The 15,756-nt window shown below is 41.6% G+C and overlaps 1 protein-coding gene across 3 annotated transcripts in view; it reads left to right on the top strand.

Moving 5' to 3' along the window:
- Positions 1-1,898: 1,898 nt before the first annotated feature.
- Positions 1,899-15,756, top strand: part of PHACTR1 (phosphatase and actin regulator 1) — a 545,765-nt gene continuing 531,907 nt past the window's right edge. For 2 of the 3 annotated variants that reach the window (XR_001364461.1, XM_014549554.1), the window contains exons 1-2: positions 2,581-2,625; positions 3,759-3,938. Coding sequence is in view for 2 of the 3 variants with exons in the window: in XM_014549554.1 (XP_014405040.1) it covers positions 3,809-3,938 (130 nt within the window). In the remaining variant the exon portion in view is untranslated. Of the gene's footprint in view, positions 2,002-2,580; positions 2,626-3,758; positions 3,939-15,756 lie in introns of those variants that run through there. The other variant, XM_014549553.1, reaches the window with a different exon arrangement.

The raw sequence follows: 15,756 nt of genomic DNA, 5'->3' as shown, positions 1-15,756 counted from the left end.
TTTGAGTAGATTAAAGTTATAAAACAGAGCTGAGCTGATCAGATTTTGACACTGGCTTTTGAACATTACAATGCTTCCCCACCTTAAAAAAATTCCTCACACAGACATTCCTACCTGTAACCTACAGTTATGCTCCCCAGAGTGTAAAAGCATTTTTTGAAGAAACAGGTTGATTTACTTTAAAGAACCCAGTCATTAATTATTCAGTAAAATGAAGTCCCTTTTTGCAAGTGAATAATCAATTATCTTCTTTTAAAATACATTTTTTAAGTTGAAATTTGTCTTTCTGAGCTTTCTTAAATTATGGGCCTTTTACAGGACATTTCAAATTTCCCTTGCTTGATCAACTCTAGAAATGACTGACTTCTAAACCCATCCCCCAACCCCTGGGAATCAACTCTATTTTTCAAATTTCCAATTTAGCATCTCCTTCAATCACACATTCATGTGTGCTCACCTAAATGATTGGTGTTTGTCAGTAAATTGTGTATTCTCTCTATCATTCTCTCCTCCCCACCCCCTTTCTCCCTCTCTCTCCTATGAGTCATTATAATTTCAGTAGAATCACAATAGAGAGTTCAGAACCTCTCGCCCACACCTCACTGTAAGCTAAAGGAACCAGGAGACAGCTTTCTCTTGTAAATGTCAAGTGTTCAGCATGTATCCATTGGGGCTGAATAGAAATGTAACCTTAGAAAAGTTAAGTCCCTGGGTCTGGAGGACGGGCTTGGAGCACGGGCACACCTCATATAGTGTGCTTTGCTTTATTGCAATTCACAGGTGTTGCATTGCATTTTTGTTTGTTGTTTATTTACAAATTGAAGTCAAGACCCTCTACCAGCAAAAAGATTACAACTTGCTTTATTGTGTTGGGCTTGAGTCAAACTCCCAGTATATCCAAGGTATGCCTGTATTCTGAGTCCAAAGTTGACTTTTGACTTTGCCTACAAGGGCATATAATTGGTTGTTTTAGCTTCCTCTTTTGTCCAATTTAACTCTCTGCAACACCAACTTTGTGTCTAATTTATTCTGACTGAGTAGGAAAATGCACAAGACAAACAGTTGGAGATTTTCATGTTGGGAGGGAGGAGTCTAGTGGTCTTCATTCCAAGGTTTCTCAAATGTAGCTTCTCTTAAAAACCCAACAGGTCCCACTCCACATTGTACTTGTTAGCAATTCCACTTGATCAACAAAGGGTGTGAGAAGGTTGTAGAAAACCCAAGGCTTGTCGTTGGCTATCATTACGCCTTTCCTGAGCAAATCTCAAACATTGTGCCTTACTGAGTAAAATCCTTACTGAGGTTTGGTAGGGAGGATTCCAACCAGAATAAGCTCAGAAATCTAACCAAAGGTTTTTGTTTGTTTGTTTTGTTTTGTTTTTGCTGTTGAGATTATTTTGCTACATTCAGACAGACAGAGAGGAATGCATTTAGACAGATTGGCATGATTTGGGCTGAAGATTTGACCAAGCAATTAAAGGCAGGAAGAGGAAGGAAGGCTAGGAAAAAGGGAGGGGGTGAAATCAAATGTGCACTCTGCATTTCACTCTAGAAAGCAGCTCACAATTATAATTACCCACCTTGCTTTGCAGCTCAGAATAAAAGTGGCCTTGCACCAAACCCCTACCCAGGCAACCGTCGTGATTAAAAAGTACTCCACACCTTGGAGAACCGAGGAGACATGAGCATAATTTTAAATGCAAATTAAATTGAGGGGGTAGTGGAGAGAACACATAAAAGACAGTAAAACAAAACCTTTCAATTTTCTTAAATTAGCAGCCTAATGTGTTTTAAAGAACAGCTCCACTCAGATCTCTTTTAGGGGTTGCATTTCATCACAATATAAAATGGGCAAATCCATCACCTTGCTCTGCTCAGTGCTCTTGAATTGGGATTGAAGGGAAAATTAGAAGCTGCTCCTTTGGGCTTGCAGGCTCGGCATCGCACATAGCTTTGCTTTATGCTCTGTGATGTCCTGTTGAAAGGGGCCAACAAGTGCTGGTGAGTACCTGCTAACTTTAAGACTCTTCCTTTCATACATCTTTTTGGCTTTCCTTTCTTTTGGCGGGGGGTGGGGGAGCTCACAAAAGATCTATGATATAATGCGTCTTTTAAAAGCTGGGAAATTTCAAACAGCTTTTTAAGCGTCTTCCAGTGACTGATTCACAGAAGGCAAGAGAGTTATTTTCAGCCTAGATGCCGATGGCTGATGTTTGAAATGATTATAGCAGGAGAATGTTTAACATGAGCTAGCTGAAAATGACCTGTCCCTATCATCCTAGACACCATTAGGGTAAGAACTGGTGCCCCTAACAATTGCTAGACAACTTTCTTATCACATTAACTATTTAATCATGTAATTCTGTTTTAATTTCAAGTCAAACTGGGACTTGGAGCTATAAAAATATATTAAACCAAAACCATTTTTTTAAATGACTAAGACACTTCTCTGCAAAAGAGATGGGCGGGGACAGGGAGATGCAGAATGGACCCACGTGACGGTTACATATAGATTTTAGTGGGGATGGTTTTCTGCCAAAGTTTTACACAGGAAACCGGTCATTTTCTTCTTTCACAATAGAGGATACAAGGAGACGGAGGCTGGCGTCACCTTCTGTTGCTAAGGTAACGTGCTCTGGCCATTTTATCTGATAAAACAAGTCCAGTGGATTGTATACATTATTCATTGCTGTAATAAGCAAACAATCAAAATTGTTTACTTCCACCGGGAATATTTAGTGAGATCAAAGACTCTGGCTGAAATTGCTCCTGCTTTTATTGCCGGCAGCTAGCCCTTGGTTTTCTTTTTCTTTTTGCAGTAAGTATGATTTGCTGGTGGGGTACCTTTGGGTATTTGTTAAAGTTTCCTCTTACTGGACTAGAAAGAGAAATAGCTGGATTAGCCTTCTGAACTTGATTTTAATGACTCTGTCTTGTTGATTCTTTCCAAAAGCATCCTGCAGAAATAGAGTAGTTCATTTGTGCAAGTGTCAGGGAAAGGCTAATATGTTCGAAGGCACCCACAGGGCTGAATGTTTTGTAGTGAAGTGTACAGTATTAGCTTCCTGACAGGCTGGTGCAGATAATATTATGGGGATCGTTGTAATTCTGAAATAATTGTCACTGCTCTACAGACCAGAATTCTTCCTTAACAGCAGCCCATGCCAGGGGTGAGCAGGTAATAATGCTGTAGCACTTTTGTAAAATGTACCGAGGGAATCGCTATAAAGGAAGGGATTCAAGGCGTTTTACAGCAAACATGTCAGCATGTGCCATAAATGCAAAGCATCTATAAGTGGAGGCTCCGGTTCCCAGGCAATTCCTGCTGCTCAAGGGGAATCGGAGCTCCCTGGATTAACTGAGGGTCAGTGCTACGAAAGGCTGACACTTAATGATGCCATTTATCAGACAGACCTGTAGAAAATGGATAGCATATGAACTTAACAGTATCTTTTCCAGTTAATATACAACAAGGAAAGACTGGTATGTTATCTCTCTTTAGCCTGGATCATCTGTTTTTCCTGAGTGGGATAGAGGACTTTAAATGAATGTTGGTTAAATGTGGCATTTTCTCACACAATAGGAAAGCTATGTTGAAGGATGTTTTTAGAATTGGATGTCAGTCAAATAATGGGATATTCAAATGAGATAATTTAAATATATGTGTACATATATACTTATAATATAAATGCATATTTGAGACTTTTAAAATCTATTTAACAGTTTAAAGTACTGTGATTTTTTTCCCTCTTTCATAGGCAAACAAGTGACTATTGTGTCTTAAAACTCTGTTTTTGAAACATCAAGGATGGATTATCCCAAAATGGATTATTTTCTGGATGTCGACTCTGCTCACAGATTCTTGGATGTTGAGTCGGCTCACAGACTCTTGGATGTCGAGTCGGCTCAAAGATTCTTCTACAGTCAAGGAGCTCAAGGTAATACATAAAATGGGAGAAAGGGAGGAAAGCATAAGTTTGAAAGGCATCCGGGATGCTTCCCGCCTCCACCCCTCTGATAGGGCTGAGTTTGCAGGCACTGCACTTGCAGAGATCTAGGGCACCCTGGCCTACCTGACTGAAATCCAGCTGCAATAAAGGCTCCTGAGCTAAGCCTTGAGCTTTGCAGCTTCCTTGTCTATTTTAGATGAATGCAGCCACTGCCTCAAGGAATTACCAGCGCACTTTGGGGCAGTAGGGAACATACACGTTGTGAAGTGTTACTGATGTGTACATTTTTATTACGTGCTTCAAGATGGTCAGTTAGGCTCCAGTTTACTCGCTCTCCTGTTCAAGGGTGCAGTTAGAATGTTTTCCCACCACATTTCATATTTTCTTTTTTCCACGGAATAGTTAGGGTGTTCACTCAAAGCAACCTGATGATGGGCATATCCCAAATGGTACAACAGAAGCTCCGAGGAGAAGGGCACTGCCTGTATTCTTAATAGGGACGTGGTTGAATTCTTGGAAGTTACAAGGCAGAGCTGAGAGGGAAATGCTGTTTTGATAATGCTGGCTTGTTTCACGTGTAGGTTGTGAAGTACTTCACACAGAGCACTGATAATAGTCTGCCTTGGCTTTCCCAGTGCTGTCTTCCAAATTGATTTTACCTTGCTCTCAAGCCAATTTCTCACGGCAGCCTTGAGGGCTTGCAAGATTCTTCCTTCTCTGTTTTCATTTTTCTGGGCATGACCCAGTCTTCTTAAAGTCAAGAGGGCTTGGAATTTATCTGGTTGATCTGTTTGTGTCAGTGCACCCATCAGCAGAGCCTAAATTCACAGAAGTGATCTAATAGCTAGCTCTGTTCATTCCTCTGCTGTAGGCAATTAGCACTGCTACTCTCCACCCCTTAAAAAGACATGAGGATGTTACTGAGGTAGGAAAAGGGTAAGAGACTGGCCAGGACCTTCAGGCTCCTCTGGGTCTGCAAGTCAGAAGATGCTAGAAGGAGATGGAGAATGGAAAACTAAAGGGAAAGGGGGCTGAGGCAGGGCTCAATGCCACCTCCAGACCCCGCGGTAAATGTTGCTGGGTCTGGTCCATTCAGTGTGCGTGAGAGAATAATGTTCGGTGGTGGAGTGACCCCCCTGAGCTGCATGACTATTGGCAGGACAAGAGGAGGAGAGTGGCAGTTAATTGACGATAATAAACGTGCCCACTTTGCCTTGCAGTTTAAGGATCTAAGGAGACTTAGCTGTGGATTTTTACGGAAGGAAAAAAGGCAGGATGTGGGAGTCTCAGAGGATCTTCAGGCGCCTGGTGGCTGTTGGCAGATGGAGCTGGGGGTGGAGTGGTCAGAATTGTCACCATCAGTGACTGGTTTAGCACTAGAGTTGGAATGACTAGAAAATGTATGGGAAGTGGTAGCATAAGCTACTGTTGCTTTCAGATATCACATTCATTTTAGGGGAATCAGAATGATGTTTCAAGCAAAGAAGTTTGGACTTGTAGTAAGGGTGGAGGTTCCCTAAGCATCATCTAGGTCTATTTCCAAAAATCCCGGACTTCCTGAGTCAGAAATCCAGGTGTAAAGCTTAGGAGTTTGAATTTGAAGCAAGAGCTCCGATGATGATGACCAGGGCAGCACATTTAAGAAGCCATCCATCCAGTCTGGCTTCTCTCTCTTCACCCAGAACAGGACCGCCCTCCTGTCTTAGCGGCAGGGTAATGCCGTGTCCAGGATAACAGCCTGGACCCTGACAGCCGAGGTTCAAATCTTGGGTCTGCCACGGTGAAGCGGGGCCAATTAACCGCCTCTGCAAATAACAGTGCCTAGTTTGTAAGTTCTTAAGTGTATTAATGAGGTAAGATTTTAAAGTGCTTAAAACAGTTTTTGCAACACAGGGAGTGTTATACATAAGTAAATCAATAAAAGAAACATCTCTGGCAAAAGGCCATCTCTGTTCTGTTTGAAATGTCACAAGGAAGCCACCGCCTTTCAAACAAATGAGGCCTGGCAGGAGTTTCACTTCCTATTTTGAGTAAAGTTTTTTTTTAAGTAAATGTTAAAACACATTGATCATTTTCTTGCCTCATCAAAACATAACTTAGAGAAAAACTGAAAAATGGTAACATTCTGGCTTGGTACTCACCATCTACCTAGCCCTTCTTTCCCTTGAAAGAGCCCCTTTTCCTTCTAACACCTCATCCAGAGCCTCACCACCTAGTACCGGGCAGCCCCAGAGTCTCCGTCCCGGGCCCCTGTGGCCTCTATAATGCAGCTGGTCACCGCACTGCTCCAGCCCCTCTACACCGGCTTCCTTCCACTCCGCACAGGTTCCACAGTCTTTCCTGGATAACAAGCCCCTTGGCCTGATGAATGGCTCCAAGTGATGGGCAGAGGCCTGGGGGCCGTGGCTTGTACCCTTGTCTTTCTGACCCAAATGTCCATGCTTTAGAGCGATGGCTAACGCCCACCTCTTACCACTGGCAAGGCTCTGAGGACCAGTGGAAGGGGGGCAGCATGGTGGCTGGCTCTTGAGAAAGGCATTTGAGGCCATTCGGGCCTTGTGCTGCTGCTGAATCACAGCGTGCGGTGCTCTCTCCTTGGTCAGCCCCACCCAGGAACAGAGGGACTTCAGTAAGGCCAAGTAGCCCCGTTGTGGGAGACGTAGGATGTGATCAGCTAAACTAGAGTGTGATTATTACCTTTTGAGTTGTCTACTCTAGAGCTCATGCAAATATTTCTACAGATTAATCAAGTGTTCTTACCCATACAAATACTTCTAAAGGTGAAAGCAAGAAAATATGAGTTTCATTTCCTATATTACCATTCTTGTACCAATTTATTTACAGATTGATAAACTTCTTGGAAACCAACCACTTCTTTATTAATTACATGCAAAATGGTTATCCAAAGCAACAGTCCCAGAATTGTAATGTTTTAGTCCCTATTATAGTTTTTCAATTATTCTTGTAAAGTGGTAAGTGCCTGTCCCTAAGAAGAGGCTGTTTCTAGCTAGTAAGAGCAAGAAGAATCCAGGAAGGTGAGAAAAGAAGGAAAAAGCTATTCATTCTCTCATGGGACAGATCCTCCTGGATGTCCTAGAGATTTTGAAGTCAGTCATCTGTGCTGCTGAGTAGCACAGCTTGTTATTGTCTCCCACCTTCACTTTTCCTTGGTTTGACCCTGAGGCCGGAGGATGAGCCCAGGTCTCCAGGGATTCTGCTTTGAAGCATGCTATGTCTCAGAGAACAGAAAAACGCCTAGATCACTTGTGCATCCCCTCGGTGAAGGATTAATCTGTGGGTGTTGTGTCCACAGTAAATCCTGCTCACACAGAGGGGGGTCTTTGAATGTCCCCATTAACTCTAGAGGAGATGCTGGAGGTGGAAGATGCACAGGGCATAAAGATCAGCCATATGTTGACATCACATCAGCTGAGCTCACCCATCTGTCAGGTTCTGACAATGATATCTCTCATAGTCAGCTTCAGGCTCTAATTTATTTTACTGAACAATTGAACTGGGAGGGGAGTCATATTATAAAATCACAAAATTAGCATCAGGGGATTTTCAGGTTGAAATGGACATTTTGGATCAGTGATTCTCTTGGCCCCTCCCTAAACCAAGTGAAATAAATCTGTGAGGGCTGGGCCCAGGTCCCAGTGCCCCGTTTTCAGCAAGCGCTGGGTTATCTTGATGAGCACTGACCGTTGAGAACCACTGTTGTGGATCATTAATCACTTCCTACACGGAGTGCAGTCCCATGCTAGCAGCATCAGCTTCACCTGCCAGCTGGTTATAAATGCAGAATCTCGGGCCCCACCCCAGACCTAGAGAAGCATTATCTGCATCTTAACAAGATTGCCAGGTTATTTATGTTAAGTTGGAGAAGCAAAGATAGAACCCAGTGCACATTAGAAAGAGCTGGCAAGCTTTTATGATCTCAAGGCTGGAGTCCCACAGCAGACCAATCGACTCAGTCTTTGGAGGAGAGCCCCGAACCCGAGAATGTTTTTAATTGTCCTCGGTGATTCAAATGTCCAAACTGGGCTGAGAACTGCTGACCTCCCATTTTATGGAAAAGGAGGTTTTAGCACAGTGGTTCTCAACCTTCCTAGTGCTGCGACCCTTTAATACAGTTCCTCATGTTGTGGTGACCCCCAATTTCATTGTTACAAATTGAACATAATTAAAGCATAGTGATTAATCACAAAACAATATGTAATTATATATGTGTTTTCCGATGGTCTTAGGCAACCCCTGTGAGAGGGTCGTTCGACCCCCAAAGGGGTCGTGACCCACAGGTTGAGAACCGTTGTTTTAGCGTATCATGCAGATATTCTTACCTGAGTATCTTTATCTTCCAGGTCTTTCCTTTTAAATGAATCCAAACCATTGGAAAGGTTCAAATTGAGTTGTTTTTTTTTTGTTTGTGTGTGTGTGTGTGTGTGTGTGTGTGTGTGTGTGTGTGTGTTTAAAGGATTGAACTATATATCTCTGCTGTACTATTTATTGTATCCATTAATCCAGAAAGAAATATTGGGAAAGAGGAATTATGGTGCTCATTTTGCAGTTTAGAAAAGACTACACATGTAAAGAGAAGCAGAGCCAGGATTTGAATTCAAGTACAGTATATCCGATTCCAACAACCCCACAGGAAATGAAGGTAACATTCATGACCGAATTACAGGACTGGAGATGCTGAAGTTCAGAGTGGTTCAGCCACATGCCCAAATCACACAGCATATAATGAGAAGGTGAAAACTAGAACCAGATCTCTTCTCACCACACATATCTCTGTCCTTCCCACTGTGCTAGGTTTCTCTTTTAAAAGGCCATCAAAACCCTTAGACATTTACATTACCTTCAAAAAGGAAAACATATTAAAAGAGAGCAAATTGACTGAAGTCACGAGGCAATCAAATTTATGACTCCTGCTCACAATTCCCCCTCTTTTATCATTTTAAATAATTTTAAATAATTCTTGGCATTAGAACCAGGTGCTATAGTCATTGTGACTTCATCAAAATACATGTTTTCTGTCATCTCTATTGTCTTGTTCAACAAAGGGAAATGCCAGTTTTGACAACTGATGAATGCCACAGTGAGCAGCTAAGTGTCTCTTCAAGTTGCATTTGGAAGTAGAGAGGAATTCATCTAAACCCCTTTTCAACCATTTCCCCCCACTCCCCAACTGCCTCCCGGCTCTACCTTTAGCCCAGGCTGTCAAATTTGTCAGAACAGCTGGTTTTTCCACCTTTAGCTTTAACTTCAATGTATTCTAAAGCTAAACTCTAAACCTCTGGGACTTCTTCAAAGGGCCCCAAAAGACAAAGACATTTGGAAGCACTTAATTATTTGCAAAGCATTGCCAACAGTCAACCTCACAGACTGTGTTCATGCTATTTTCTTTCTTGTGCTTAATGCGAGACCCAGCCCCGATGTCACCTCCTCTGTGAAGCCTTGCCTAACTTCTCCAGGCCTCTCTTTCCAAGCCTTCTGTCCAGCCTTTATTGCAGCCATTATCATACTGAATTATTCTGCTTTCACTACTTATTAGATGCATGAGCTCACACAAATGGTTTCACTTCTCCAAGCCTCAGGGTTCCAATCAAAATGGATATAATGCTAGCTCTGAATGTATAGAAGTTTTTGAGAATTAAGGGAATTATGCCTATAAAGTGTTTAGGACATTCTTCATTATCATTGGTTAGTTATTGATGCTATTGTTTTATTATTACTTAGGTGTCTGTTACCTACCAAGATCATGATAATCTCCTTAAATGTCATTTTTCTGGGTGCCTAGTGCCATCTCTGATATACAGTAGAAGCATTAAGATTTATCAAATGTCTCTATTGAACTGAAGGAAAGGAAATGCTTAAATCTACATTACAAAGAGAGACATGGGATTCAGGGAAAGGATTTCTTAAGACCTTTAAAAAACTACATCTTTAGTTGAAAACAGAGAGTCTTTTAAGGCCAAAGGGAGGGACAGGTAAAAATAATTTTCAAATACATAGAGATGCAGGAAACAGCAGAAGGTCATCAACTCTTCAACATCTCCTATAAAACAGAAGAAATTTAAGAATCAAAAGCAACAACAGAATATAGCAGGAGGGAACTAGTATACTGTTGCTGAGAATTAACCTTTTAAAATGTATTTCCAGGGATCCCCAAATAGCACCCTTTTATAAAAGCTTTTTAATATACAATAGTCTGTGAAGACTGAGTTTTTATTCTGCCTAAAAGTAAATGTATGGAAGAGGTGACCACTTGATGTTTGCTCTGATGAACCTAATTGAGATCAATTCAAAAGCTGTTCTGAATATGTTTAGGAAACCAGCTCTGAGCTACACCTTAGTTGAGATCCCTTTTCCTTTCCTTCTTTAGATCTGGACTGCCTGGTCCAGTTCTTACAATTCTTGGCTGATTAATCCTCAAACCAGCTAGCATTCGCTCTCCTGCTTCTGACCAGACTCAAAAGGAGGTGGCCGTAGGTACCCCTAGAAGCCCCACACCTAAGACGTGCACTTTGAGCACAACTCACTGCAAGCCTGGCCATGGTGTTTCTAGGAGCCTTGCTGAGCAGGGCCTGGTTAATTCTGATCAGTAGTATACCAGTTCCTTCTCCGTGTCTTTCATATAATGGTCATAGATGTGGCTCATATCTGAATTTGCAGATCTAATTTGCTCCATAAGGACGGAGGTGGGAACAGTGATTGCAAAGCCACTGGATCCTGTTTGGGGCATGATTGCCAATTGGGTTATAACCCTTTGCGTTCACCAGTCTCGTGTGCTCCCACTTGCTCCTCAGAGTTCTGCTAGAACCTTCACAGCAAAACCAGCCACATCTTCTCTGTGCCCTCGTGGTCATGCCCTAACCATGCAGTTTACATGTAATCATACTGTTCCCAGACCCTTGTCTCCATGAAGTGCTTCAGAGGACACTTCTCTGATAGTTGACAGCCTTGTTTGGATGGTGCTTAAGTCGTCATCTGCAATGAAGACTTGTTTTTTTGGTCTTTGATTTTTTTCTCTGTAACTCTAGCCAGGAAGCAGCTCGCTGTGCTTCACTCACGGATGACAAGCTTAACTACCAAGCCTTCCTTCCTAACCTCCCACACACTCCCTTTTAGACCTCTAATTGCTCACACCCAGGCTCTCCAAACCGGTGTTTAATACAGGGAACATTTTGTGTGCAAAAGAGGGTGAAGGCAGATCAAAAGGAAAAAATATTGTGCAGCTAGGCAGCCTACCAATTCCATCCATATGTAGATGACCATGAAACCCAGCCGTCCATTTCTGGAGTGTGCCCCTGAAACAGTACATGGAGTCACATTCTTGCTACGGACAATTCATCGGCAACTGGCCTTCTGATGCTCCTCATGCCTTTGCCCCCAGCAAACATCTGCTGTGTCACATATTGTGATTCAGGGCTCAGATGTAAAGTAGGGCTTGAGGTAAAGAGGAAAAGAGACAGAAGATGAGAGAATGAGAGACAGAGAGGAAGAAAAGCATATGAAAATAAAATGAAATAATTCCAATCAATTAATAACTCCTACTCTCACATAAGACATATGAGAGAGTGGATTAATGATGCAGCCACACACAGCATAAACAATTTGCAGATACTTGGGAAAGAATTCTCACTCCCCATTTGCCCAAATAAATCTGCTCCACCCCCCAAAAAAATGTTCAGAACCACGCTCTGTGCCTGAGCTGGCAGAGGCAAGGATAGCGAGTCTAGTGTATCAAAATCAGCCCATGGCTGATACCACTTTTTATATTTCAAATAATATCTCAGTAAACAGTCAGACCCACACACTCATAATACCACTGAATGAATATTGGTGTTAAATTAGATTTCAGAAATTCTAGTAAGGAATAGATAGATTATTTTACAGATCTTTGTATCATTTTTGTAAAACCAAAATGGGGTAATATTAAACTACTTGGAAAAAAATTGAAAAAGTCAAACTTATGCAATTATTTTAATATTTTTATATTTTCTGTCACTTTCATACACATTCACATTTTACAAAGTTGCAATTATGGCATATAAAAAATTGGGAGTAGAAACGAAATTTCTTCCAGAACTGGGTAAAAAATGTCACAGTGTTTTAGGGCTTGGACTTCAAAGTAGTCAAACTATGATTTCCCCTTTTTAGCTTGTGACATCAGGCAGGCTATTTGACCTCTCTTTGCCTCACTTTTTCCTTTTGAATGCAAATGATAATACTGTGTTCTTAACCCAAAGGGTTATTTTGAAGATTAAATGAAACAAAATAACATTTCACAAACTGCAGTACAATTTATGATTTTTCAGGTAATACATGAACTCTTTTATAATAATAATGTATTTTTTCTCATTGTGTTTTAGAAAAATATAAATGCAAAGCATTTAATTGCAGTATAAAATCTATAACTAGACCTCATATGGGCTACTTAGAACAAGGGGTAAAATAAGCTGACTAAAGTCCATTTAAGGAAAAACAATAAGTAAATAATAATGCAGAAGGCAGATGTAGCAAAATCCATACAAGTGATACAGGGATGACTAAAGTTTGGGAACCAATAAATATAAACTAAGCAAAATGCCATGTACCTAATGTGTAATCAATAACTGTTAGCTCTTATATTGATTCTATTTTAATTTTTTCAAGCCTCAGAGGAAATTGGCAGAGCCTCAGCTTCCCTGAGAGACACCCCCACTCCTGTCCCATTTCTTATCTCCTTTGCTTCCATTTATTCCTAATTCAAATGTCTAGACCAGCGATTTTCAACTGGTGTGCCACACAAATTTTTACACGGTGCAATACCAGACTATTTAGTCTGGGGCACTGACCTCTTTTCCCTTAGATTGTCAAATAAAAAAATGGCAACAGCCGTCCAGTGTGAATGTATCCAAATTATACCTTTTTTTAAAATCAGATCAGTCAAAATGTGATATATTTTTGGTATGCCACAACATTTTAGTATTACTTTATGTGTGCCCTGAGGTGGAAAATGCTGAAAATTGCTGGTTTAGACCCTTTGGAAATGTGAGGTATTCTTAACACACAAGAAAAAGCATCAAAACTTTGAGTTTTAAAATAAAATTGCTGACAAATCTGAAAAGAATCCTCTTTAAAGTTCTACTGCTGGGATTTTTTTTTCAGTCTCTTAAAACATTAGCTAAACTGTACTGATCTCTGAATTTACAACAAACTAGTTTATCAGAAAGTGGCTTCCTGGTAGTAACATAAATGAGTCAGCATTTACCTAGAAATGAGGAAATAGATTTGGAAGAATTCACATTAAATCATAGTTCTCTTCATTAAAAAAAAAAAAATGATTCCTGAAGAAAAACATGGTAATGTGAAGAAAGCAACATCAGAAATACCTGGGAGATAATTCTGTTCCAACCATTAAGTAGCCTTGTGACTGGCCTTTGTTTCCCCATTTGCAAAATGATAACAAATGCAGTAGTATTATTATGAGGATGAAATGACATAAAGTAATAAATGTAGATAGATAGTAGCGTCTCAGTAAAAACTGAAGGAATGAATAAATTGCCACAATAAAAGAGGAAAAACATCCATTAAGTAACTGTTGTCTTCAGGAAGCTCAGGCAATCTCATACAACAAAAAGTGCTCCAATAGAAGCAAAAACAGGATATAAACGGGGAAAGGAAAGAATTCAGACAATTCTTTATGGAGGAGTTGATGTCTAAGCTTCATCCTGGAGTTCACACAATAGTGGGGCACTTCTTGCAGGAAAAGCCAGCGTGTATGTGTCTCTCTAAAAGCAATTCAGTATGACTGGATCATCAAGTGCAAGCAGGTGAAGGTGATACCTGAAGATGGAGAAAAGGTGAGTTCAGGGAAAGAGACCTTGAGCACCAGATTAAGAAAAAATGAACAAACACAATAGAAAGAGACTCATAGGTACAGACTGATGGTTGTCAGAGTGGGGGAGGGGAGGTTGGGAGACTGGATGAAAAAGGTGAAGGGATTAAAAAAAATACAAATTGGTGTCAACTTTATAGAGATGTAAAGTATAGCATGGGGAATACAGTCAGTAATATTGTAGTACCTATGCATGGTGCCAGGCGGGTGCTGGAAATATCAGGGGACCACTTTATAAAGTATATGATTGTCTATATATGATGTACACCTGAAATCAATATAAAATAATATTGAATGTAAACTGTAACTGGAAAAAAAAGAATTTTTGAATCTATTAATAGGAGACAGAATATTTGAAGGGGTTTTAAAGCTGAAAGAGAATCCCTAGGACAGTTGTTCCCAAACCTGTTATAGGTCAAAAATGCACAGTCTACAGCCTCATACCTGGTGTACTGATCAGAATCTTGGGGAGTCAGGTGTGATAATCTGGGTTTTTCTTATCTTTAAGGGGTTGTTTTGTTTTATTTTTACAGTAAATAATATGAGGTTTGGAATTTGAGACCCATTGACTAGTCTAAATCTTTACTTTTATAGATGAAGAATATAGAGCCCAGAGAACTAAATGAATGACATGGAAGAAAAATCCAAAATTATATTAATTTACAATTCACTATTTGTTAAACACTAACCATGTGCTGGGGATTCAAATTCAAAATAAACAAATCCCCTGGCCTCAAGGAATTAACCATCTAATGTAGAGATAGATAAACAAATCAATAATTTCTGTTTCAAAAGATAAATGCTGGGAGAATGTTCCCACTGGGAGTTTTGTAAGCACAGATGAGGGCATCTGAATCAGACAAAGACATGTTAATGTGTGTATATGTGTTGGGAAGGGAGTTCAATGCATTTCCAAGTTAGTGTCCAAGAGGAGATGCCACTTAATCTGCTTTTAAGATAGACTTAGGCAGGAAATGGCATGGGATAAGGCATGAACATATCTATATATATAAAAAGCCAGCAACCAGAATGCCATAAAGACCAGAAAGACCAGTTGCTATGACACCCACCGCAGCCAGTGAACTGGCCAGATCAGGGAGTGGGACCGGCCACCCAACCTCCTATGGCCCCTTCCCCCAGCAGGCCTGCCCCTGATCAGACTCTTCCACCTCGATCAAGGGTGGGGTGGCTGGCCCACAGCCCCTCCCCATGGCTGGCCCCACCCCCAATGGGATCCTCCCACCCCAATTGGCCTGCAGCCCCTCCTGCCAGCCAGCTCCACCCCCCGTTCAGCCCTCTCCACCCCAAAAGGGAGTGGGGCTGGCAGCCAACCTCCCATGGCCCCTCCCCTGGCTGCTGACTCCTGATCACCCCCCCACACACAACCCATTCAAGGGTGGGGCCGGCTGGCCCACCACCCACAGCCCCTCTCCATAGCCCCTCCCCCCCACCATCACCTCCTCCCAACAGGCCCAGCCCCGATCCTCCCCTATCCACCCCGATTGGGGCTGGGCCAGCCGGACCCCACCCTTTCACAAATTTGTGCACTGGGCCTCTAGTTAGGAGTATAATACAGGATTGGGTGAAAGTAGGTTTATAGTTGTAAGTACAGGAAACACTGAGTTTATTCTTATATTCTTATTTATTATTTACTAGAGGCCCAGTGCACAAAAATTTGTGCACTCAGCGGGGGGGTCCCTCAGCCCAGCCTGCACCCATTCACAGTCCAGGACCCCTTGGGGGATGTCCACCTGTCGACTTATGCCCACTCCCCAGGGGATCAGGCCTAAGCTTGCAGTCAGACATCCTTCTAGCAGCCAGGGAGCCCTCGAGGATGTCCGACTAAAGGCTTAGGCCCCCAAGGGATCAGGTCTAAACCATTAGTTGGACATTCTTAGTGCTGCCACGGAGGTGGGAGAGGCT

This window comes from Myotis brandtii, unplaced genomic scaffold, assembly GCF_000412655.1.
Source record: "Myotis brandtii unplaced genomic scaffold, ASM41265v1 scaffold56, whole genome shotgun sequence".
Lineage (NCBI taxonomy): Eukaryota > Metazoa > Chordata > Mammalia > Chiroptera > Vespertilionidae > Myotis > Myotis brandtii.
The sequence above is the reverse complement of the archived record's forward strand: the minus strand, read 5'-3'. Positions and strand labels throughout refer to the sequence as shown.